The sequence below is a fragment of the Lissotriton vulgaris genome, chromosome 11 (assembly GCF_964263255.1).
Source record: "Lissotriton vulgaris chromosome 11, aLisVul1.2, whole genome shotgun sequence".
In the NCBI taxonomy this organism is placed as follows: domain Eukaryota; kingdom Metazoa; phylum Chordata; class Amphibia; order Caudata; family Salamandridae; genus Lissotriton; species Lissotriton vulgaris.
Window position 1 is genome coordinate 285088652 of NC_141699.1, and position 25955 is coordinate 285114606.

General features: G+C 44.3%; 1 protein-coding gene across 1 annotated transcript in view; it reads right to left on the bottom strand.

Moving 5' to 3' along the window:
• The window catches only part of RBM19 (RNA binding motif protein 19), a 543939-nt gene that overhangs the window by 442693 nt on the left and 75291 nt on the right, over positions 1–25955 (bottom strand). The window contains exons 9-13 of the mRNA XM_086943257.1: positions 22458–22529; positions 20870–21073; positions 17989–18119; positions 16646–16770; positions 12140–12236 (exon numbers count right to left, since the gene is read on the bottom strand). Of these exons, the coding sequence (XP_086799383.1) occupies positions 12140–12236; positions 16646–16770; positions 17989–18119; positions 20870–21073; positions 22458–22529 (629 nt within the window). The remainder of the gene's footprint in view (positions 1–12139; positions 12237–16645; positions 16771–17988; positions 18120–20869; positions 21074–22457; positions 22530–25955) is intronic.

Consider the following 25955-nt stretch of genomic DNA (forward strand, 5'->3'; position numbering starts at 1 on the left):
GTACCACGGCTGTCTGGCCCACGTAGGAGCAACTAGGCTGAGGGTTAGAGAATGATGCTGTAGTTTGCGTACCACTAGTGGCATGAGTGGTAAAGGTGGAAAAGCGGAAGCATCTGTTTGACCAGTTCATCCGTATCGCATTGCCTTTGGACAGTGAGTGTGGATATCTGGCGGCGAAGCTTGGGCATTTGGCATTTTAGTGGGTGGCAAAGAGGTCTATCTGAGGTTGTCCCCACATCTGAAAGAATGGTTGAAGAACTTGCGTATGAAGTTCCCACTCGTGGATCTGTTGTGTTTGACGACTTAACAGATCTGCTATGGTATTTTGTACTCCTGGAACATGCCGGGCTATTTTGAGGTATAGCCCACCACCATATGTCCTGTGCTAGTTGAGAGAGTTGCAGGGAGTGTGTTCCGCCTTGTTTTTGTATGTAATACATGGCTGTCATGTTGTCCGTCCGGACTAACACAGCTTTGTTTGATACTTGCTTTTGGAAAGCTTTCAGTGCTAGGAATATAGCTAGTAACTCCAGAGGATTGATATGGAGTAGCTTTTGTTGTATTGTCCACCTGCCTTGCATGGTGTGTTGCAGTATGTGGGCCCCTCAGCCGGAGAGCGATGCGTCCACTGTCAAGACTATTTGAGGAACTGGCTCTAGGAACGGTTGCCCTTTGGAAAGGTTTTTGGTGTTCCACCACTGCAGAGAGCGATGAGTCAGACCGTCCACCAACACTAGGTCTGCTAATTGATCTTGAGCCTGGTTCCATTGACGTGATAAGCACTCTTGAAGAGGACGCATTTGAAGTCTTGCATGGGGCACTATGAAAATGCAAGAGGTCATCATCCCTATGAGTTGCATGAACACTCTTGCTGGAAGTGAGTGTTGTGGCTGAAACTTTGTGAGAAGATCTTGCATGCTGGCTATCCTTACTGGAGTTGGATAAGCTAGCGCTGTTGAGGTGTTTATTGTGGCACCGAGGTACTGTTGTACTTTGGATGGTTGCAGATGGGACTTGGTGTGGTTTTTTGTGAACCCCAAGTTGTGGAGCAGTTGGATGGTGTTATGGTTGTGTTCTACACAGGTTGTATGAGCTGGCTTTTATGAGCCATTCATCGAGGTACGGGAAGACATGGATGTGTTGTTTTCGTAAATGTGCAGCCACTACTGCTAGGCACTTGGTAAATACCTTTGGTGCTGTTGTGACTCCAAATGGAAGTACTTTGAATTGATAGTGCTGCCCGTCTATTACAAATCTGAGATACTTCCTGTGAGCTTTGTGAATGGGCATGTGGAAGTTTGCGTATTTGAGATCTAGAGTAGCAAGGAAGTCGTTTTGTAACAGGAGAGGAAGGACTTGTTGAAGTGTGACCATGTGAAAATGGTCTGACTGTATGTATATGTTTAGCGGTCTGAGGTCTAGAATAGGCCTTAGAGAGCCGTCCTTCTTTGGGATAAGAAAGTATAGTGAGTAATCTCCCTTGTTTTGTTGGTGCAGAGGAACTGGTTCTATTGCACTTTTTTCTAGCAAGGATATTACTTCTTGCTTTAGCAGTGATAGATGCTCTTGAGACATTGGACGCTGTTTGGGTGGTATGTTTGGGGGGGTTGATGTTAGTTCTAGACAATAACCTGATTGAATAATTTGTTGCACCCACCTGTCTGATGTGATGTTGGTCCAGGCAGGAAGGAATTGTTGTAGTCTTCCCCCCACAGGAGTTAAATGGTGGGGGGGAAGCGGAAGAAAGCCATTGGGTAGGGGTGGAGGCAGAGCGGGAGTCGTTGGTTTTGCCTCTGCCTTTGTTGTTGTTACCCCTATGACCCCCTAATTGGTATCCCTTGGTGAATGCGGATTGACTATGGGTTGTGGAAGTGGAGGGGCTATCGGAGGCGTAGCCTCTTGTGTTGCCTCTATATGATGAGCGACGAAAAGAACGTCTGGGAGCTTGCAATTGCAAGACTCCCATAGATTTAGCTGTGTCGGTGTCTTTTTTCATTTTCTCTAAAGATACATCGACATTAGGGCCAAATAGGTGTTGCTCATCAAATGGCTGATTGAGGATGGAATTTTGCACTTCAGGTTTGAAACCTGAAATACGCAGCCAGGCATGCCTACGCAGAAGGACACTAGTATTAATTGCCCTTGGGGCAGTATCTGCTGCATCTAGGGCGCAACAAATGGAAGTATTGGTGATATTTTTACCTTCCTGTACGAGTTAACTGATCCGGTTTTTATATTTATCTGGAAGATGCTGCATTATGGATTCTAGTTCATCGTAGTGTGCCCTGTCATATCGTGCCAATAGCACTTGAGTATTGGCGATGAGCCATATGTTAGCTGCCTGTGATGCTGTGCGCTTACCAGAGGCATCAAGAAGTTTAGATTCTTTATCTGGTGGTGAGGCCTCACCTGATGTTTGTGAGTTAGCAGGTTTAAGTGCATTAGATACTACTAAAGACTTTAGTGGTGCTGGACCTCTAATGTAAACTGGTTCTGTAGGGGCAGCTTTGTATTTTTTGTCAATGCGAGGGTTGAGGACCCGAGCCCTAACAGAATCTTTAAATACCTCCGTTGCGTGCTTAAAGACCCCTTTAAGCATTGGCAAAATGGCAGTGGACCTTTGTGTAGTATCAAAAGTGTCCAATAAGAAATCTTCCTCCACAGCATCGGTGTGCAAATCAACCCCATGGTACGGGGCAGCTCTCTAGACTAGTAGTTTAAAACCTATAGTGTCTTCTGGTGGGGAAGGCCTGGAAGGATATACATCGTCTTGAGGGACATAAGGCACATCAGGGGTATTATAATCATCCCATGGATTAGGTGATTGAGGGGGACTATTAGTCCCTACTGGGTCATGTGCATCCCCACCTGTGTCATCAGTCTCTGTATTTACATCATCATCTTTAAAATTTAAGGCACTATGCATTGCATACAAAGCCATCAATAATACAGGCCCACAGTTTCTTAAAAATGCCCTCTCTCCGCCCCATCATTCAAGAATACTACGTTCATCCTCAGCTCACTTGCTGAAAGTCTCACGTACAAAAAAAGCTAACTGGGGTGACAGATGTTTCACTACTTCTACAGCTAAACTTTGGAACACATTACCCCTACACATCAAAACTGCCCCCACCCTCATTAACTTCAGAAAAAAACTAAAAACCTGGTTCTTTGCATTATAATCTTTCAGCCTCAGCGATGGCTCTGTACTCTAAGCGCCGAGACACCTATGGGTAGTTGCGCGCTATAAAAATCGCATAAACATAAACATAAACATAAACATCTGGATTATTTGAAGGTGTAGGCGAATGATGTGGTGGAGCAGGTGTAGGAGGAGGAATAGTATGGGGAGGTGGTGGAGAAGGGACCCTTAATGGAGAGGTTGCAATGTCTCTTTTCTTTTTTGGAAGAGGAGGAGTTGCAGGTGCCTCTAGTGGTCTCTTCCTGGAGCTAAGAGCTAGTTGGCCAGTCTTAGGATCCTTTACAAGAGTCTTTTGAGTAGGATCTGGTGTAAAAAGCTCTTCTGTGTAGGGCAGATCCTTTAGCGTCAAAGTTTTGGGTTCCGGAGGTTTTTTCTGCACAGACTCGGTAGCTGGTGTAGGGTCTTTTGGCTTGGAAGTATGACCTTTTGAAATGTCTTTTACCGGAACGTGTTTTTTCGGTTTCGGGTGTTTTTTCGGCTCCGAAGCGTGTGAGTCGGGGCCTTTAGGCGTTTTTTTTTTACTGAGCTCCGAATGCGGTGTTCTGGCACGTCGAGACCCTCTGCAAAGATGTCATCGGGGATCGAAGCTGATGAGCGAGCCATTGTTCTTCGAGGTCGTCGGTCCCGAATTGTCTTTTTGGAGCAGAAGAAGGCACAAGCGGAACGGTCTTTGGCCTCGTGCTCCGGTGAGAGGCAAAGGTTGCACACCTCATGTAGATCGGTGTGGGGAAACTTCGACCCACAATGAGGACACTTCTTGAATGGCGTCCTTTCCATGAGCCAGAGAGTAAGGCCCAGGTAGGCCCGAAGGCCTTCGTCGACGTCCGGAATCGAAGACTTCAAAGTGGTGCAGAATCGCGTTGAAGGGGTAGCGCGATCGAAACAATACCGTCGAACTGGGTGAGGATTGCGCGCCGAAGGAAAATCGGTTCCACACAGGAGCGCAGGAAACACATCCGAGCACGATGGCAGAAAAAAACAATCTGAGGATGGAGTGGATGCCCATGTGCAATGTGGTCCAAAGGAGGAGTCACCTATCTCGTGACTTCCAAAGAACTTTTCAGGACAAAAACAAACTGCAAACATCCGGGCCCAACACTAGGTGACGATTTATGCACAGTGTGTAGTCTGCAGCTCATATGCCTCGAACAGGATGTTTGTCCCAGCTTGATTATGCAGGGCTTCAGATTCATCCTTTGAGACAATGTGCAGCATAGCACAAGGAGCATAATACACAACCTTTATTAGAAATGAAGCCTGTAAGAGGGATGGGACTGTCCCTCTTCTCAACAGGACAAAGTGTTTAGTCTAATAGAGGAGACATTCTTCATAACTCGGTCAACAGTTTGCGCTGAACTCAGGTACCTCTTTACCTCTGATGGTACTGAAAGATGTGAAAGTACAAGTAAATCGATCTGCCATGTAGTAGATCGACTTATCATACATCCTTGAGGGCACAGGTTACAACTGGATGCGGAGGCAAAAAAATTAAGTCTGGCAGGTGATAGGGTCCACACTGGCCTCCAGGGCAGGCACATGGAGGAGTGTGGCTCAATGGTTAGAGCGGCAGACCCTGATGCAGAGTTCTGGCCCGGGACCAGGGTTCAATTCCTGCCTCGGCGGGTCTTTGGCTCAATTTCCTCGGACCTGACAATTCTCGCCTCGGTGCCTATTCTAATCATGGGCCCCACGCTGCAACTCTGGGCAATAGCTTGCTTAACCTCCACACCGGCCCCAACAGCGCTAGGATGCCTGGCTTCACCCTGGGGGTGCCCAGGAGTGGACACTTCACAGGGAAACCCAGGAAGGGTTCCACAGCGGTATGAGTAATAGCGCCAGGAAACCGCTTGGTGAAGGTGCGCTCTACAAATACCTTGACATTTACATTTACATGAAAGGGAAAAGCTGAGGGTACTTAGCAACAAATGCTCAAAAACCAAGATCAGTGGATCTCACTAAGCCTCCTTGAGTATCTGAGTAGACGTGGACAAGAAGCAAAAGCTTAACACAATGGAAATGGTCAGGGGAGAAGTTTGGTAAAGTAGGAGAAAACTATCACAGTTACAAGAAATTAAGCATGTCTATCTAAGGTTATGTAATATACAACATTTTTAATACTTTTGTGTTGTATTGCTATTTATATAGCATTGTCCGTACCCCTTGCGAAGTGAAAACCTGGTCTGAATCATGGAGTAATTAGCTGCTCATTATGAATCATTTACATAGGGCTTCATAGCCCTGATGAGGTCAAAGCACACTAAAATGTTCATCAGAACCCTCTGCAACCTTCAGATGTATGGTTATGTATGGTTATGTTGAGGTAGGTGAGCGAGGTGTAGGGGTAGTCTAGAAGTGTTGCACAGAGTTTCACAATGCAAACAAAAAGACGCAAGCATGCACCTTTTACATGGAAATTGATACAAACAGAAGCCAACATTATTGGCACCTGTATAGTCCGCTGGTTAAACCACTAGTTTGAAATGTGCACAAATATCTGGTGCATAAAAGGGACGCAGTTGGCTTAACCCACTAGGATATTGAAACCCATTAAGGGACATTTCAATCTATGTGCCAAAGGACGGCAGTTTTCAGGTCGTCTGAATACACAGCTATTCCGTTGAGGCATGTAATATGAATCCCTTATGTCATGTCCATCCTGAGGTCGTGTACATGCTTAAGAAGCTAGAGTCATATTTTGGGAAAAGGTTGCTGATTGACCATATTTTTTGTATGAGGTGTTCAATAGGTTTGTATAGAACCTCCAACTATAAGGGTTCTTCTGAAATGTAGGATGATTAGCAGTAGTTCAATTTGTGATCTAAGATTCATTCTATGCTTGAAGAGTTTGAATTAGGATTGTGGAAAAATCAGTCTTGCGCTATGAATATCCCTGTGGGTGATGAATAGAGTTTATAAGGAGATTCTTCTTGTGACGGGTAGCCAGTGCAGGACCTTAAGGACAGGGGAGAGGATGTGGCATAATGGCTAGAGCAGTCTATCTCGAAACTGGAGAACCAGGTTGGAATCTCAACAGGCACGCTCAATATCCTGTGATTCTGGGCAAATCACTTAATCTCCCCGTGCCTAACAAAAAATGTATGTGTACGTCTATAACACAAATGGTGCTCATGTAAAGCGCACCTTTGGGTCAAGTTTGCGCTATATAAAACTCCCTAAGAAATTAAAAGGGCAGAAGTGCTGTCTGGCAGCAGCATTCAAGATTCATTGACATTTGTGGATCAACTGTTTTGAAAACCCAATGTTGAGTCCGGTGGTTAACCAGGGGTTGCTGGGGTTTGATTATTTAATGGTCGCTCTGGAAGGGAAATATCTATTGTGATGTAATCGGAGGGCTGGCAGCACTTTTTGTCACATAGTTGACCTGGTTTTTAAATCAAACCGACATCCAGGCTCATTACTTCTTTTGAAAGATTGGGGGATGTAGGATCTCCTTAGGGCAGGCAGCGGTAAAATTATAGTATTTCTGTATTCCGCCAGTAAAGACAGCTCATAATATAGTAAACATATTTACAGTATAAACAGTAATAAGAAGATGGAATGAACACAAAACGCAACACAAATGCAACACAGTAATCATACAATGAAAGCAATCATCCTAATGATAAAGCTAATCTTATAAAGAAAACTGTAATGCTCCAGACAAAATAGTAATTTTTCGAAATGTGCATTATTTATTTCCATGTAATTACATGAAATGTCTGCAAAATTACATAAAATGCACATCCATCATTTAGTGCTTAATTTCAGCACAAAATGAGTCCTTGCGTCAATTTTTTGCATGAGCATGCATCTTGTGATAAACATTAGTGTAAAATAAGAAACCACCAGGAATAACAGTTTCTTGTATTCTGTTTCTGTGCATTTGCAGTAAATTTTGGAATCTCTGTGCTAATTTTTTTCACAGCAAATGGTGCATAATTAAGCAAAGTGAGGTGATGACGTAATTTCTGAAGTTTCATGTAACAAGTGTAACATGAATTTCACACAATTATGTGCATTAAGAAAAAGCCATTGAAAGTTCGCCCAGGCCGAATGGTAATCACACAATACAGCAATGAAACCAATGCCCCTGGCTAAACACTATATGATGCTCACTTAGTTCTTATAATCACAAAGTTTAGAACATACGTGGAATGAAAATATACAGAGTCAATGCAATAAAGAAAGGAATAAGCAAAATTATAGGGTGTTTACCAAGCGCTAATGGTCACTAAGCTTTAAATGGATGCAGTATCCAAATGGAGGATTGCAATCTTCCCACCGAAAATAGGCTATTATGGATTACTCTGTACGATTTAAGGAAAACGTCACGTCTCCTAAGGTTCAATAAGATCAAAATCAATAAACGGCAAGTTAATTTAACAGCAGTATCAAAGGTTTCTGTAAAGGAAGTGGACAGTGTCTCTAAGCTTGAGCGTGCGAGTCCTATGTTGGAATCAGATGAAATTTTAGTATTGTGGCACACCTTTACAAAAATTTTCTTTTAGATTCTTTTGAGGTAAACGGGTGTAGGGTGCCAGTGGGTATAGCCCTCAGACCTCTAGCATAGAAATCAACTATTTGTGTGAACGCGTCGCCTACGATTAGAACAACGTCCCCACTAAGCACACCAGAGAAGTGTGTATTAATAACATCCATATTATCCAAAGATTGTTTTTTATCCTTGTACTTCATTAAACCATGATTTCAATATCAAATTTGTTGTGTTCTACATTCACATGTAGAACAGTAACAAGTTTTCCACTTTTCGAATCAATCCCAATGCATTTCAGGACGAGGCCCTTCATCGGGGGAATTTCTCCTATAATGTGACTAACAATGCATTTTATCAGAGATCTAAGCAAAACAATGGGGAAAATGTAAAATAAAATATCACAAGGTGGTAAAGAAAAAGGAACGTGAGAAGTATATAAACCAACTGTGTGCAAAACCCGGGTAGAGCCTGAGATCAGGAGGGCGAAAGTGCTTCCATTTGGTGTATCGTAACCTGCTGAAAAGTCTAAACCGTGAACCGGAAAAAGAAGAAAAGTGACCAAAGTGTGCAAAATACATGTGCCGAGAGTCAGGAAGGCAATAGAACCCCTATTCGATGCAGTGTTAGAACGAACATGAGAAGGAAAGAAGTAACTAATGCAGCGGTAACATTAAGCGTAAAAAGTCTCTGAAGTGACATGCTAATAAAAAGTCGTAACTGTGGCCTACCATTAAAACACGAGCCTGCGTTTTACGGACCTAATTCATCCTTCTATGTTTGCGAATAACTTTGACACTTTGTGGACTGTGAAAGCTCTCTACTCCTAGCCACTTAAGGTAACTTCTAGTTCTCTCTCTTAGACTGCCTTAAGATTGCTTTGGTCTTCAGTTTCTATGCCATACCCTGTGTATGCACAGGCATCGGTGATGGCCCTGGGAAAAGAGTCTCTGAGGGCGCCGATGGAGAGGCAGCTGGTCAATGCCCAGCACCAGGATGGGTCCAGCTAGTGCCAAAGGCATTCCCTGAGGAGAACTCTGGGGACGAATAACACAGAGAGCAGGCCTACTAGCAGAGGACTTAGAGGGCCCCAAGGCGTAGTACATGAGACTGCAGCTTGATTCATTTCATCATGGCACACAGGAATTGAGCTTGGTAGGCTCCAAGCATCTGGCTTTCCGGAAATGCTAGCGCCACATATGGTAGTGGTGGCAATAACCTCAAAAGAGGCGTTGTGGCAAGCTCTGGAGTTGGTGTCCTACTTGTAGGAAAGTACCCGTTTTTGACATGTTCACCCACACTTTTTGCCCGGTATTTGATACAATTTTGACAGAAGTGCACTGGGTACCTGTTATCCAGGTCCCCAGTGCCAGATCTCTTTCCTTAAAACTGTACAATTGTTTCCCAATTGGCAATATCTTTGGCACCTCTGAAAGGTCCTATAGATGGTACCTCTGGTACCTACGGCCTGGGTATTGAAGAGGGTCCCTAAGGGCTGCACCATGTATTGTGCCACGCTAAGGGATCCCTCACAATACTCATGCAGACTGCCATAGCAGTGTGCATGAAATGGTGCAGACAAAAGTGAAGACACAACATAGCCCACCCCGTGTACCATGCCTACAGACACAGCATGCAATATATGCAAGTCACCCCTACAGGAGGCCCTACAGCCCTAAGAAGGGTGAATTATATTACAGTTGTGAAAATATCTGAATGAGCAGGTATGCCCCTGAGATGTCTAAGTTGATTCATAGACATTGCAAGTGATCAGGGAAGCCATCCTAAGGATATGTACAGGACACTGGTGAATAAGAGTTCTCCAGCTACATAATGGCTTCGCTGAAACCAAGGATGTTTGGTATCAACCATCTCGTATTAATAAAACCACACTGATTCCAGTGCTGGATTTATTAATACATGCACTCAGAGGGTACCTTAGAGGTGCCCCCCTGAAACCTACTAGTCCACTGGTGTGCTGGCTGGCTTGTAAAGTCTAGTCTGCCACCACAGACGCGCTTCTGAGCCCCTAAGAGGTGAGAACCCCACTCTAAGAGGTCAGGAACAATGCCTGCTCTGGCAGGTGGTGTTTATACCTTCTCCAAACAGGATGGCTTGCAATCAGCATAGCAAGGCCGCCTTTGATATGCAAACCTGGCATAACCCAGACCTGGAAGATGACACCCACTGCCCTGAGGCCCATTTGACCCCAGGACAGTCCTGAAATTAGTATGCAAAGTATGCGAGGCGCACACCCAGGTCAGTCAACTACAAAGGTGAGTTGCTGGATGTGCCCCACTACAGGACGTTTCCGCCATCTTGGTGCTGGCAGAATTTAGAAAACTGAAACAGGGTTATGCCCACTTCCTACAGGAAATGGTCATGTAGGGGGTGTAGTGACCCCAAGAGTAGGTAGCCCATTGGCTATTACTCTCCACTCCTGAATCCAGAACTTCAGATTCCACACTACAAAGAAGAAGAAGACACTGAAGGCCCAATCCATACAAGAAGTAAAGACTGCTGTGGACTTTTGGCACCAAACTCTACCTGCTGCACAGAAACTTGACAATTGCATAGACCTGACTCGTCCTGCCACTGTGCCTGCTCCACAAGCACGTGGTTTGCCAGCACTTCGCAAGCAGCCAGCATCTCCCTTAGAGTAGAGGAGCTACTCCATTGCATCCACGGACTGTGATGTCCAGTTTAAAAAAGCTGCTGTCCACTGGGTCCACAGAGCAGAAGCCGCCCAGAAGAAGGTCAGCACACTCGAGGAGATCAGATCCATCTTCCTGCCAAGCGTGAAGACGCCAGGACTTCCACAAGCCACCCTAAAACACCACCTAGGGTACTGGACCCTTGCTGCGACCAAAAGTTTTTGAAAGTCCAGCCCAGACACCAACGAAATCATGGCCGACCAGCCGACCAGAAACATCAGCACCACAGAGGCCAGCACTGAGAGTGGCTAAGCTGTCCTGTTTTTGTCCCCCTTGCTGATCCTGACTGACAACAGTGAGCGCCTTGATGCATAGGAGCCAGCAAACTACAAAGCCTCTGCACCCAAGCTGCATGGCCCAGGCTTAAGGAAACTGGCTGCTCCCCATGCTCCCAGAAACCTCATGACTCGAGCCCCCATTGGGAGCTCATGGACTTGTCCCCATGTCCCCCTTTGCAACCTATTTTCAAGCGCCCCCTCCTTACTACCGCACAGCTTCTACCTTCAGGAAGAGCCTCAAGACCTGGCTCTTTGGGTGAGTCGGAGCTACACGACTCCCCCACCCCCAGCACCTTGAGATCCTCACAGTGAATAGTGCGCTTCACAAATCCCTGACTGATTGATTGATTGATAGCGTGCAAGGCTGACGACCCATTCAGGGCCACCGCACTTGGACACACCAGGGCAGATAAGACTGGTGAAACTTTGGTCCTTGTCCCTTTACCACCTGACAATCAAAAGGGGTTTCATGGAAAATGCATGTGATTGTTCTTTCTCCCATAGGAAAGCATTACTCGTAAATCGCACAGTTAACATACCTAAAACTGTAAAAAGTCTATTACGAAAAAGTACTTACCTCTTTACGAAGTTCTTGGTTTCAAAATATATATAACAATGTGTTCTTTTTTTTCTAAATTGGTGTGGCTTTCCTTTTTGAGTGTGTGCATCATTTATTGACTTTGTGGGTGCAACAATTGTTTAACACTCCTCTCTGATAAGCCTAATGCTGCTCGACCTCACTACCCTAGATAGAGAACCATGGGATTGCTAGAGTAAACCCCTGTCCACTCAAAAGGAATACCTGGACTCTTTACACAACATACCTCCTTTTGGTCTACCATATAAAGAGCCAGCTTTCTACACTACTAACATAGGTTCCTTGGGTGGAGTGATGTCAACGAGCTCCGGCTTCTAGGAGGGCTGGACGTGCAGTGCTACAATGTGTCTTACCTTAAGCATTGACATTGCTATTCCCAAGAAACTGTAAGGGACAGAGCAGGTTTATTCTTTAATTGTCCATTCCTCTCCTTTTCTGTGTGCTTTTTAATGGATAACCAGCCCATCATCATAATTCTAAAATATTTCACTTAAAGACACACAGATTAGAAGGTCAATACAAGTTTCTGCACATACAATTTGGTAAACATTAAAACCAACTCAACTAGAAATACATTTTGCAATTTCACTAAGACTAGAAGTATCACTTTCAAATGGTAACTTATGTGGCAGTTCTACATTTCCTCTACAACTATGAAGTCATAACTTCAGGTAATCCATAAAGATCTCTGTGCAACACCACCTGGCTATTCAGCTCCATAGGAAAAAGGTGCAGCTAAGCCGTACAGAGCTAGTTGAGATATCACCTTCTAGATTCTGGCTCATTCTCCACTTTCACTCAAAATAGGATAAGAATTGTTAGTCATGATAGTAAAAATCCATTCTTCTAACTCACATCATCCAGCACTTGACTCTTTGTTGTGCTATACTTCTGCGCGATGGCATCAGCTACGGCGTTTGTACCCATAAATAACGTGTTCCAATTGTGAGAGCTGAAGGAGGAATAGAAAAATTGAATGCACATCATGTGCTCATCAATCAAGTGAAAAAAGTTCTTAAATATTGCAGCATAACTTGACCCTCTAAAATTGCAGAAAGAAGACACACCTTGAAAGGTATATGCAAGAAATGTATGAAAAAAGGCAAGAGAAAAGTAAACAGGACAAGTAAGAAGTGTGGAAGGTAAAGAAAGAAATGAGGGTGGTGAAATCCAAGGCTGGGCAAATCAAAGAGGAGAGAGAGAAAAGAGGACCTGTGAGAAGGATAAAATGCTAGAGAGAAATACATCGGAGGAGCTTACCAACCTCCTCCCTCGGTATGTGCCCGCTCGCACTCTAAGATCCTGCAGTCAAGACCTAATCCAACTGCCCAGAATAAAGAGAGCCCGGTGGGGCGGAAAGTCTTTCTCCTATCAATCATCCAAGTTGTGGAACAGTATACCCTTCGCTCTGTGCTCGGTAAAGAACAGAGCAAGCTTTAGGAGAGCTTTAAAAACCTGGCTCTTCATCATGCCCTAAACACCTCTGCACTCCCTTCCGTTCTACAGCGCCAAGACGCCTCGGCATAAGAGCGCTTAAAAAATAATTCAGTCAGTCAGAAACAAAGGGTATGGAGAAAGAAAACCACAGGCGAAGGAAGGGCAGAGGACAGAAGAGAAGAAAAGTGGAGGGATGAAATTAATAAAGTTCAGCTGGCAAGAAAAGAGTGCAGTAGAAAAGAAAGACAAAAAAGTGGAGTTGAAAATTAAACCGGTTGGAAAGAACATGTTTGGCATAAGAGACCAGAATGTGAAAGAGAAATAGAAAAGGTACGACCTCTTCATTTCAACTCATTGACAATCATGAGTTAGGAATTGTTCCCAAACCATCAACTTTACAAATCATAAAGCAGCTCTCTTTTCAAATTGCGGCTTCCAGGACGTTGCTATCTGGATGAACGCTAACCATCCATAATTAAATAGTTATAAAACAGAGGTCCTGATTCGTTAAAGGTATTGCCTTTGGACACCAAAGTTCTAGCTTAACTCACTTTGTTTTTTAATGACTCCATTAGGAAATTAATGCAGAATTGGTATTGCGCTAGACTCTAGATGCACAAGTATGAGAGGAGGTAGGACCCTGCCATTTTCAAATAATAAATCTCTGGCAAATCTTACTCCACCTACTAGACTTTCATTGTAGCATGGCTATGAATTTCATGCTTCTGACCATTTTAGTCTATTGTTCTGGACTCTGGGCCTTTCACAGGTTTTACTGGGCTAACTGCAGCATTTTCAAAATGCTGCAGTTCACCCTATTGACATAAGTCGAAGGCCAAACCTATGTCTTTAAACCTGGTCCAATTTTATTGCCTTCCTATTGAGCAGTGAATCAAATTCAAGGCACTATACATTGCCCTTAAGGCCCTTAAAGGCCTTTGACCAGGATGTCTTTACTTCAGTTTTATGAGTCATCCCATCTTTTATTGAAGCACTCCAGCACACCCAGAGTTCTCGAGAAATCACATACTGGAGGCAACACATTCAATATCCAGGCCTCTCTGCTCTCTATTCTCTATGATTATTTCAGCATAGTGGCTTTCTACAGACAGAAAAAAGGCTTGATTGACTGTGAACTCAGGGATGCTTTCACCATTCCTTGACTAGATTTCTCGGGGCCAAACATACTATTGCCATTCAAAATCAGGGATGAGCGATTTCCACAGTGAATAGTTTGTGAATGGGAATGCTACTTGTAATATAAACACACACAGTTGGGGTTAGCACCATACATTATCCATTTGTGGGGCAGAGGGGGGTCACAAAATGGCCTACCTAAAGAATATTAAATAGACAGGTCATAATGTGTGACCCCTTGCATTTGCATTCGCAAATGGAAAATATATTTTTAAAAGCAGCCCACGTGCATTAAAAGGACCGGTGATACTTAACATTTTTTTCCATTTTGGAAGACTTTGGGAGGCACAGGCAGTCACCCCGAACCACTTTTTGCCCTCCTCTAAGGCAGGCAACTCGATTACCAAAGGGATGCTGTCTTCTGAGGATGGCCTCCCCATTGTAAATCAGATGCCACCATCTTTGAAGTGTTGGCACCAGACCATGGTTTGCAACCACAATTGCATTGATAAACTACTGATACATCCCCTTCCCAAGCGCAATTAGTACGGCGATGTTCCTTTCACGCCCGCTCCTATTTGTGATTTGAAATTGCTCCCAATAGAAATTTTATAAGTTGGACACTTATTAAGTCTTAAAAGTGTTTGGACAAAGTAAAAAGGTATGTTACTGTTGTACGCCGGGATTTTGGGAATCATAGGTTTGCAACCACAAAATACCTTTTATCCATCAGGCCCCTAGATGTTTAATTTTGTGCAAAAGGATTTCAGGTAGTTGTGGGCAATACAAATAAAACAAGTAAGTCAAGATGATAAATGCAGAGAAGAAAAAGAGGTTAGGTAAGGAACGGTGGAAGAGGAAAGGAAAGAAGGAAAAAGAAAGGAGCATAAAGTCATAAAATAAGGAAGTGATGAAAGAGTGGGAGAAGGAAAGAATGAAGACAGGAAGGGTGAAAATTAAAGGTGGAATGAAAAGAGGAAAAATAGGGTGGAGGTGGAATGGTGAACACAGGAGGACTAAATAAAGGGCTACACTGAGAGAATAGTAGGTTGAGACAATATGGAAAACAAAAAATAAGAAAAAGATGTAGAAGGTAAAAGGGAGAGGGCAAGGGAAAGTAGCAAACAGTAGGACAGTTAGGAGGAAAAAGAAGTTTGGAATGAAGGAAAAAGAACACAAGAGCAAGGGGGAAGAAGTAAAAAGGAGATGAAGAGTTAGAGGGAGGAATTCAGGAAAGAAAGGGAAGAAAGGGAAAAAAAACAAGAAGAGAAAAGCTGGAAGAACAGTGGGAAACATGTCTAAAGAAATATATGTAGGCTTTGCGAAAAATCACATTACTTTTCCACAATAAATGCATTTTCCCTGGTCATCATATGGAGAGATATGGTATTGAAAAGGTGAGTGATAGAAAACCAAAGAATGTTACAGGGCAGCTATTGATTTTAAAATGTATATAGCGCACGAATGCCCGAAGGCATCTATTGTCAATATATACTTATGTCCGAGAGGATGACGGAGGAGGGAAACTAAAGGAAAGGGAATCATAACAATTGAAATGAAAAGATGATGAAGGGTTTGAGAGATGCAAGGCGATAGGGAAAGTGTGGGGGAGGCAAGCAGAAGATGGAGAGACCAAAGAGGTGGAATAGGTGGTGATGTAAAGAAGAGAGAGATGGATATTGGTAGAAGGAGAGAGGGAGTGGTGGAAGAGAGAGAAACAGATGGAGGTATAGAAATAGTGAGCAGGGCGGTTCACATATGTATGGTATTGGCAATGTGTAAATCGAGATGAAAAGGAGCATAGCTGTACAGGGTCAAAGGCAGAGGAACAATCGCAGAGTGACTCTAGGCAAGGGCTGTGGGTTCTGAGAGGGGAAGAGGACTATTTACTGCGCCTCGATGTAGCGTTCTTTAAAGAGGTGTGTCTTCACCTCCTAATGATATGAGAGAAAAAGAGGAAAGAGAGACATAGAAAGAGGGGATTAAAGAAGAAGGTAATGAAGGAGAGAGGGAGAAAGAGATTGAGAATGGGAGGAAAGACAGAAAGAGTGGAGAGGGAGGGGTACTCTATTGTACAACACATAAAGAAGAAGAAAACGTGGAAGAGAGACAGTATATATTAGGTACCCCTCCTTCAACCCAACTACACTTAAAAAACACTGTTTGAGGATCAAAAAGGGTATATGTGACACACAGCAGTCACTTCCAAAAACACACAATCGCAGGACATATATGTGACAGAGTAGATCCTCCTTCACATACAGATACATTTCCCATACACTCTGTAAAAACAAGCATGCCAAAGCAGAAAAGGAAAGTCCTACACATGCACAGTGGGGATGGTTTTGCATTTGTAGTTTGTGCAGAATGAGACTGAGGTTGTTTCGATCAGATTACTTGTGGAGTAAACTTTATGACATTAAGTAACATCACCAATATCGGCTGTCTAACTCTACCGTTTTGATTCTATTCTCATAGCAGTGTCTGCCAACTAAATTATTCACTAAAAAAAGGCAACCATGGATACATGTTACACCTGTGACTCTGTCAAGACAAAATCTTAGGCTAAGCAATTAAGGAACATCATAGAAATTATTACAACAGAACTGGAGAGCTCTTCAAACTAGGCACACATCAGAGCACCAGCATTTGAATGTGAGGCTCCTATTCAAGAGAAAAGTCCTAATTATCAACTTGAGCACCACTCACTCATATCCTCATCTACAAGAGTGACACAACTTTTGCACACGAGCTCACTGAATTAGATGTTCAGTCAGGCAGCCATACCTGGCACTGCTCGCTTTGTCCTTGGATGCTTTCTGCTTTTTGAAAGTAGACGATACGGCAGTACTGGGATCAGTCTCGTCCTCGTCTTTCCTTATAGTGGAGGGAAGTACATGAAGCATCCTACCCTAAAGAAAGGATTATGAGAAGAAAGAAGAGAGAAATAACAAAAGCATTACCCCCTTTTCACCACCAGGTGCGAACATCAAATTATCACACATCAAAATCAAGACTGGAAGCAAAGGGGCCGATTTACGTAAACTATCAAACAAGCAGCTTCAGAGCAGTCACACTCACAGAGAGTATGACTGTGGCCATACTCAAAGAGATTAACTGAGCAGCCACATGTATAGGCAGTGAAAGAAGCCACACAATTGGGCAATGTCACAGTCAGTACACATACACACAGACAGAGGCACTCAACTGCCTACACAATAACTACATTTCAGCCACAATGGCAGTGACCCAGCCAGCTGCTTGCACAGGCAGATACAAAGCAGTTATTCACCAGCACAGAGCAGAGAAGGAGAAGCAATTCCTTCACACATACAACTAAACCAAACACAAAGCAAGTGAGAGTGCCCAGCGCACACAAGGCAGTGAGAAAAGCATGCACATGCTAAATGATTGCATGCATGTTTCACAGTACAAATTATAACACAGGAAGTGACATAACTGCAAAAATAGGCAGTGACAAACAAGATGCATCCACAGACTGCATCAGAGTAACTGCATATGTGGGCAGCTTCAAAGTAGCTGTAGACACATATGGAGTCAAAGCAGCTGTACTTACAAGCAATGACAAAGGAGCAACACACTGGGAGGTCACAAAGGCCAATTTAAATACAATGAAAGTAAATAGACCAACAGGATCTTGACCCCTCATATAACAAATATGACAATTTATACAGCTAAGTGATCCAATGTCCACAAATATTTTATGAAACCCAAAACCAACTGAGGGAAAGGAATAGCATTTAGCGATGGCAGTACAAACTTGTGAATCCTTTTAATACGAGGCATTTAGGAAAGTTATGGCATCCCCAAATAGCTAGTGGTACATGACAGAAACTACTCAACACGCCTTGATATCCAAGAAAGAGGTCATTAGGAGTTAGATAACAATATTTACATTTTATTCCACTCACTCGGTGCACTTGGGGTCTCCAAGGTCTGTTAAAATAAGCAGTGAGACAGAACTCGTATCAGATTATATACCCCATTCTGAGGGTGCAGAATTTAATAAGCACCATACAATTTATATAAGCTCACCATAGGATAATTCCCTTTATAGGTATTGTTTTTCAACTCATCACTTTGTTGAGTTGAACTTGACAAAAACATACCTGGAACACATGGCCGTCCACTTCGGCATATGCCTTCACTGCATGCTCAGGGATCATAAACGTGATGAAAGCAAAACCCTTCGGCTTCTTTGTCAGACTGTCGATAGGAAAGTGTATCTCTGATATGGGACCTGCAAGAGTCCAAGCTGCCAGTCATGATATTCTGAGACACACAGTACAAAAGCACCTCTTGAAGCAACTGAGGAGAAATGACAGTTTTGGACATAAAAAGTGGGAAACTATCTTTTATATATTTTAAACCATCCTGATCACTATCATCTATGGGAATGTTGCCTCCTTTCTTCAGCCATTCACTACTCCCGGCTGAAGGATGTGCATGACAATGGATTATCCACTAATCTTAGAATCCAGAGTAGCTTGCTACAGACAATAAAGATTTTCAATGCCTTAATATGGGAAGTAAGCCATCCATTCAGGGACCCCATGGACCACTGTCTGCACCAAATATACAACCTGGGAAGAACACTGATGAGTGCCAACCATACCACCATCATCACCAAGATAACTGGAAACATGCAGAGGTCACAGCTCTCCTGAAGAAACCTGTGTCAGACCATAAAGAATCCAGCACTACATTCCATCCAAACTTCTGGAGAAAGATCAACAGGCAATCCTACTCTCACCTAGAACAGCACCACTTCTTGGGCATAACTCAGTCAGGAATACACTGCAACCACAGCACAGAAATCACCCTCTAGGCAGCAAAAGATTACATACAGAGCATCAAAGACAGAGAGGAAACTGCGGCTCTCATGCTCCTTGACCTCGAAGCGGCCTTCAACACCGTAACCCATGGCACCCTCAACTGTAGCCTTCATGATTCAGGAATTCAAGGATCTGCCCTGAGATGGATCGCTTCCTTCCTCTCTGACAGAACACAAGTCAGACTCCCACATTCACCTACGAACCAAAGAAGCCCATTTATGGAGTCCCCCAGAGAACCTCCCTCAACCAAACCCTTTTCAACGTGCACATGGCACCCCTCGCCCACATCATTAGAGCCCATGACATCAACATTGTCTCCTACGCCAAAGACACACAGCTCATCCTCTCCCTCACCAATGAGAGCAACACCATCAGGACTGCCTTCACCTCCTGCATGACCAACGTGGCCAACTAGATGAGGCATAACTGCCTCAAACTCAAAACTGACTAAACAGAGATCATAATTTTTGGAAACATGAGCTCCCCTGGGTCTCCTCCTGGTGGCCCACAGAACTGGGACCCATTTCCCACAGACCACGCCAGAAAACTTGGTGTCATCCTAGACGACAAACTTAGAATGAATAAACATGTGAATGCAGTGACCTTATCCTGCTTCCGCATTCTCAAAATATTCTTTTCAATTGGCTCCCCACACACGTAAGACGCACTGACACCCAGGCCCTCATAACCAGCAGACTGGACTACACAAGCGGGCTGTACATCGGCATCTCAAAGCTCAACGAATCCAGACCATCCAAAACACCACTGCCAGACTCATCCCAGACATCCCCAAAATCTTTAACATTACTCCCTACCTCACAGAACTACACTGGCTACCCATCCAGAAACCATGCCAAATCAACCTGTTCGCCCATGCCTACAAAATCCTCCACAACACTGACCTGCGCATCTCAACGAAGGACTGCAACCTACCAACCAACCAGACAGCTACGCTCAGCCTCAATTGCCCTTGCACTAGTCCCCTGCATCGGCAGAAGCAAGTCAGGAGGGCGCTCCTTCTCCTACATCACCCCCAAAGACCAGGAATGAACTCTCTCAACACATCAGGATCGCCCCTTTGTTGCTCAACTTCAGCAAGAAACTGAAGACCTGCCTGTTCAACTAGGAGCTCCGCCTGACCTACATTTCTGCTCCAGCGCCTAGATATCCTCACAGGTGATAAGTTGCGCCATACAAATCGACAGAACATTACATATATAAATGCTATTAGAATACAATAAAGTACAATTTAGGTTCTTATTAGATGTTGACAATAAGTCACCAAGTAGAGTTCAAATTGCTCAAGGACTCGGACATGGAGGGATCAACAGGATGCCCTACATAAACAACTGAACAGGCAAACACCGTGACCAGGATGAGCTGCTCGCATATATTAGCAAGAGAGAAGCAGTTCCTACCACACACACTGACATTCTCTGATGTACTCTCTGAAATACTTTGCTCGTACATCAGCAGTGCAACGATAATGGCGGAGATGCTCCTAAGAAAATGATCATTATATTACAGCATCGTTATCACCCAACCAATAACAATCACTGTGCTAGACGAACAAAATTCAATAACAATGAACTAAGAACTACAAATTCAACCAATGAATGTAAGGCACATGTTCAATGATCAACTTTCTAATTTAGAAATTCCCAGTGACTACTAGTTATCACTTCACTAGCCATAGGTGCATAACCAAGACATCTGAATAATCAGTTGAAGATACAGCTATTTCATTAAGGACCAGGTTCCTAGCTAGATATCAACTACAAAGCTTAAGAGTGGGACTCTGAAAATCTACATCCAACAAAAGGCAGAAAATCCCAAATCCTCATTCTCCTTAGACCTCTACCACACAAGAACCAAGTCCCATCAATGTGCATTATATTCAGTACCAAAATATCTGCCAGTAAAGCTCAAGGTACAAGCTACCCATCACCTTCCCAAACCCAAATTGATAGCGGGAGTTTCTTATGAGAACTCCCATCCGCAATATGAAGAATGTGACCAATAAAAGAGAGGCGGATGACCCCATCTTTATGTGAATTTCAGCAATTGTTTCTATTTTTATTCCCATTTTGAGTGGTAAGGTGGGAGAGGCAAGGCAGAAAAATATTATTAAAGACAAAGAAGCGCCATTTCACACCATATTTAGAGAATAATTTCTGCAGGTCGTCCTCTGTACAGCTGTATGGAAGATTCCTCACAAAGAGCCTTCCAGACTCGGACACGTCCTCTTCTTCCTCATTGTCCTTCTTGTCCCTCTTCTGCCAGGGCATCTCCTTTTCTGCTCGTGTGAATTTGTTCTCCAGAGCTCGCTCATCTCGAAACACCTCTATGTAGCGTCCACCTTGGGAAAAGTGAAAAACAATAGGAATCAGCAGCAGTAAGCAGACTACTGAGACCAAAAGAAAGCAATCCTCCCCAAGGACAATCCAGCAGCTACCATTTTAAATTCATGAAGGCATGTATCTTCCTATTCAAGCATGTCAGAGGGGATAAAGCCTTCAAATAGTGGCCTGTCCACAGACGCAAGTGAGACAGAATCTGAGTAACAGTCATGCACTCTTTAGGATGAAGTTTTATCCTTATGGGCTTCATACAATATACCAGCATTTTTTTTATTTTAAAACAGCTTGTTTTTTTTGTGTAATTTTATTTTGGTTGACATTGAGAAGATATCATGTTTGAACAACACAAGTAGCCCCTGAATCTAGATTCCAGTGCAGGTTGGCCTCTAGGCACTTGGGCAACCATGCATGTAGAGGCTGCAGTGCCTTTATTTCAAGCCTCTGGGGGAATGGAGAAAGATGAAAAAAGGGTACAAATGATCTGCTGCCACAGGAGCATACAGTACACTTTCAACATGGCTAAATTAGCGACATCCTTATGAGGCTTGCAAAAATCCAGTCTGAGGAGCAAACAACATATTACGGAGCCAAAGTTGCAAAACAATTGCTACCAATGGAGTCAAAGAAGGATTCAGAGTCTGCAGGGGTAGACCAACATTGGCCCCCTCTGAGGGCAAAGCAACACTTGCAGTCTGCAGGGGATAGCTCAACATGGACAGCCATCTGGAGGCAGAACAATAGAAGAACATTTGGACATGGACATATAGAAAATGCTGTTTTTGAATAGTGAAAAACTCTATTGGAAGTAAATTCCATTTTTAATTTCCACAGCTGTTCCTGTCCGTAGTATACATGTATTCTTCATTTGAATGCATCTGGTGAAATAGCATGTGCACATTTGGCATGACCAATATTCTTATGACTTATCTGGGATTTCTAACAAACTATCTAAGCAAAAAATGCCATCCTAAACTAGAAGGGACTGCAATGCTGCTCCCCCTTACATGCCAGAGTAGGCACTTTATTACTGTGCGAATAACTCTTACCCTTCTTGTAAAGGTAGTGGCACAGTCTAACAAAACTTTAGAGTTCTAACATTGTCACCTGCCTCTTTAACCAACATGGTATTTGTCTTTTTGTTATCAAAACAAGGATGCCACTTTACTCTTCAGTTTAGGTGCAGTTATCAGTTGGGTAATTTGGTATGACAATGTCATAGTTTACTTGATCGTTTTGTGTTGTAATCCTGTAGTCAACCATAACTATGGTGGTAGAGATGTTGCATCACATATGCTTTGATCTAAACACTTGTTAAGTCCTTTAAGTCATTATGAGACAATCACTTCTCCTTCCTTCTACCTGGATGCTACTACTACCACATACCCATGTAGTCATTGCTTCTTTTCATAGCAGTCTGCACTTCCTCTTCACTGCTGAAATCCACATATATGTAACCTGCAAGTAGTCAAAGACAAGGGAATTGCATTAGCTGCAGAATAATAGTGAATACAGATCAGTCTAGGATATGAACAGAACAAGAATGGGACCCCTGCTTTAGAACCTTCAGAGTTGCATTACATAGATTAAAATCCCAGAAACACTGTAGAAATGCAATTTCTATCACTTTGCCCTCTTTTTAAAGAAGGGATTCTGCTTACTAAACACAAGATACCCTCAAGACCCACTTACTCCACAGCACACACTACAGGTTGAAAGGGAGAGAGAACCTCCTGTCATTAAGTATTATGAAACAAAACAAACTTTTAACTTTATAATATTGAGCACAACTGATGATTTCGGTAGACAAGCTGCAATGAGGAATAAAGGAGTGCCAAGATAAAATATGACCCCCATGCATCTGAAAAAAGGCTGACCCTGTTAAGGAGATTGATATGAGGACCTGCAAGAGACATTTTAAATAAGAACACATTTCTATTTCTACCTAAGTGTTATGAAAATTATGTTCATCTTGCGGTTCCCTGAAGTTTCTGACCTCTTCCTAAATTGAGGAAAGGAGGCATATTTTTTTGTGTGCAAAATATGCCCCACGATTAGGTACTCTAAACCCTCTGGTGAAAGTGGAAGCTGAATGACAACTTTCCAACTAAAGACAGGAAACCTGGTGGGCTGTAGCCCACAAACCTGGGTAAAGATTAGTCCTGTGAGTCTTGTTGTTAATGGGTTCCAATTTTCTTTTAATCATAAATTGACACACTCAAGAAACCACTGTAGGAATATATTTTAATGTTTTTATTAAAATTGGAAACTTATCCTAGTGCATATTATGTGCATAATTATAACTATAAAAATGAATAAAACAGTGCCAATGAAAGTGATTATGAAACAAAATATTAGAACTAATTACAGCATAATAACGGCAATAGTTTTTCAGAATTTCCTTTCATGGGAAGATAGAATTGAGTCTTTGTTCTCCAACCAACCTCTTCTTGCTCTTAGCTAAGCTGTTTTAGCACCCAACTGAGAATTTATGAATTTCTAAGGGGGTCTCTCACCTGCATACCTTTACTTGAACAACAATCATGCTGTTCCAATTTGAGATGGTCACTTCTGCATGTCCTCTCTGCCTAATACTGGTCTGTAACCAGCTTAAATGCACTTTTCTGATGATTTTGTAAAAGGCAGGTTTAAAATAAATGATGCCAGTGTACAAAGGAACACAATCTTTTTGCATAGAGACAGAACTCTATAATGCAATAGAAAACATGCTAAAACATATATATGAATAACAGATGTGCTATCAAACTATAACAAAGGAAATGTTACCCAGTATACATGTGCAAATCAATCAGGAAATATATAGAACCGCCAATCAACTGCTAAGGTATCCAGGTGCTTGCAGGTTCCGGAAATCTCATTCGAACAGCCAGTTCATTAGGGCCCTTTGGAATTCAGGAAGTGAAGTGATGGTCCGCAGCTGCATGGGGAGGCTGTTCCAGGTCTTCGCTGCGATGTAAAAGTAGGAGCATCCTCCACTTCTGCTTTTGTGGATGTGGGGCGTGTGGGCGAGGGAAGTGGAGCGTAGTCTTCTCGATGATTTGTGGATTTTGGGCATGAGGTGAATGTAGGCGAGTCTTTGGTTGTGTAGCGCTTTGTGTGTGTGGATCAGCAGCTTGAATTGGAATCTCTTCTGTACTGAGAGCCAGAGAAGTTTCCTGAGGGGAGGTGCGATGTCAGTATGCCTAGGGTGGTTGAAGACGAGGCTTGATGAGGCATACTGCATGGTTTAGAGTCTTTGTAGGAGGTATGTGGCGATTCCTTTGTAGAGAGTGTTGCCATAGTCCAATCGGCTGGTGATGAGGACCTGTGTCACGGTGCATCTGGAAATCTGGGGTAGCCATTTGAAGATTTTCTGTAGCATGTGCAGTGTGAGGAAGCAGGCAGGGGAGAGAGCATTGATCTGTGATGTCATGTTGAGCTTGATACTAATGATGACTCCGAAGTTTCTGTCTTGGTCTTGGTCAGCTGGGGTGCGTGCAGGACGTAGGCCTGGGGGCCACCAGGAGTCATTCCAGGGGTACTATTATTGGCAAAGTTCAGTACTTCCGTCTTGTCCGTGTTCCGCTTCAGGAAGTTGTTCTAACTGCAGCATATGTTTATACATAAGCAGTGTGCATTTAACTGAATATATGGTATAAAGAGGGGGGGTGGCTTAGCCAGCTGCAAGATGGCCGCACCTTGAGTGGGCTCTTCTGGCCAAGCCAAACATCTGACTACAATCCTGCAGTCACAGCGCTCCTCGCTTCTCTACACCATGCCATCGCCACTCACCTGACCCTGGGGCACAGATTGGTTGCACTCCCGTCTCCCTGTGATGCTGCTGGGCTGAGATCCGCCGCTGCAGGTGGCCCGGGCCTGGGCCTCGTGACTGGCGCGGCCAACCTGGCCCCCTCGGAGCAGACGGCGGACTACCTTCAGGCCTACGACCCGTGTCCTGCATCCCGCTCCTGCCTTTCTCCTGTTGGAGCTGGTAAGTGCCATTGTTGTGGGGGCGCAGTGTGGCGGGACTGGGGGGGCGTAAGTCGTACTGCCCGGCCTGCTCTCACGTGGACACCATACTCCATACTCCGGCACCCACAGCTCAGGCCTTTCCTCATCGGGCCGGGCGACGCACCCCCTTGGCTCCCCGCTACGTGCCGGCTTCCTCCCGCTGCGGCCTACTGGCTCTCTGAGGCCTACTGCTGGATCGGCCATGCAGCCCTTCTGCCCCGTCACCCCGGGGGCCTGGCCTCCTTCGGGGGTGATTATCCGCCTGCTGCTCTTCACTGCTGCTTCTGAGCGCCGCCAGTCACATCCGCCGCCCGCCGGCCCCTCCCGCGAGGCCAGTGCTGGCCTAAGTCATTTGGATGCTCTTGGCTGCCCCCTCCTTGATCCGGCCCTGCGCCTTGTCTCCTGCGTGGCGTTGGCCCTTCGACCTCTGCTGAGCCCTGCAGTGTGGATGCCTGGTGCCTGGGATGCCCATTGCTCTACACTCCCCTGGCCTATGAACTGACTGCCTTGTCGGCATCCTCCCTGGGGGCCACATCAACCGGGCATCACCATGTGGAAAAGTACCTCCAGCTCACACTGCGCTTCTGCCTGCTCTTGGCCTGCCTCCCCCTGAAAACACCAGCGGCTGGCTGGCACCGGTGCTTCCTCTATTTTTCTGGCGGCCCTGCACGCACATCATTACTACTGTTGCCACGCCGGTCTGGCCCAGCCTTTTCACACCAGGTCCCGCCTCGCATCTTCCGGACTGGTGGTCCGGGTGACCATCTGGTTCACCCACTGGCGTTGGGTTTGTTGCTGGCAGCCTCCGTGCTCCACCTACCTCTGGCCTACCTGTTAACTGCCCCTGCCCATCGACTCAACTGCCTGCTGGTC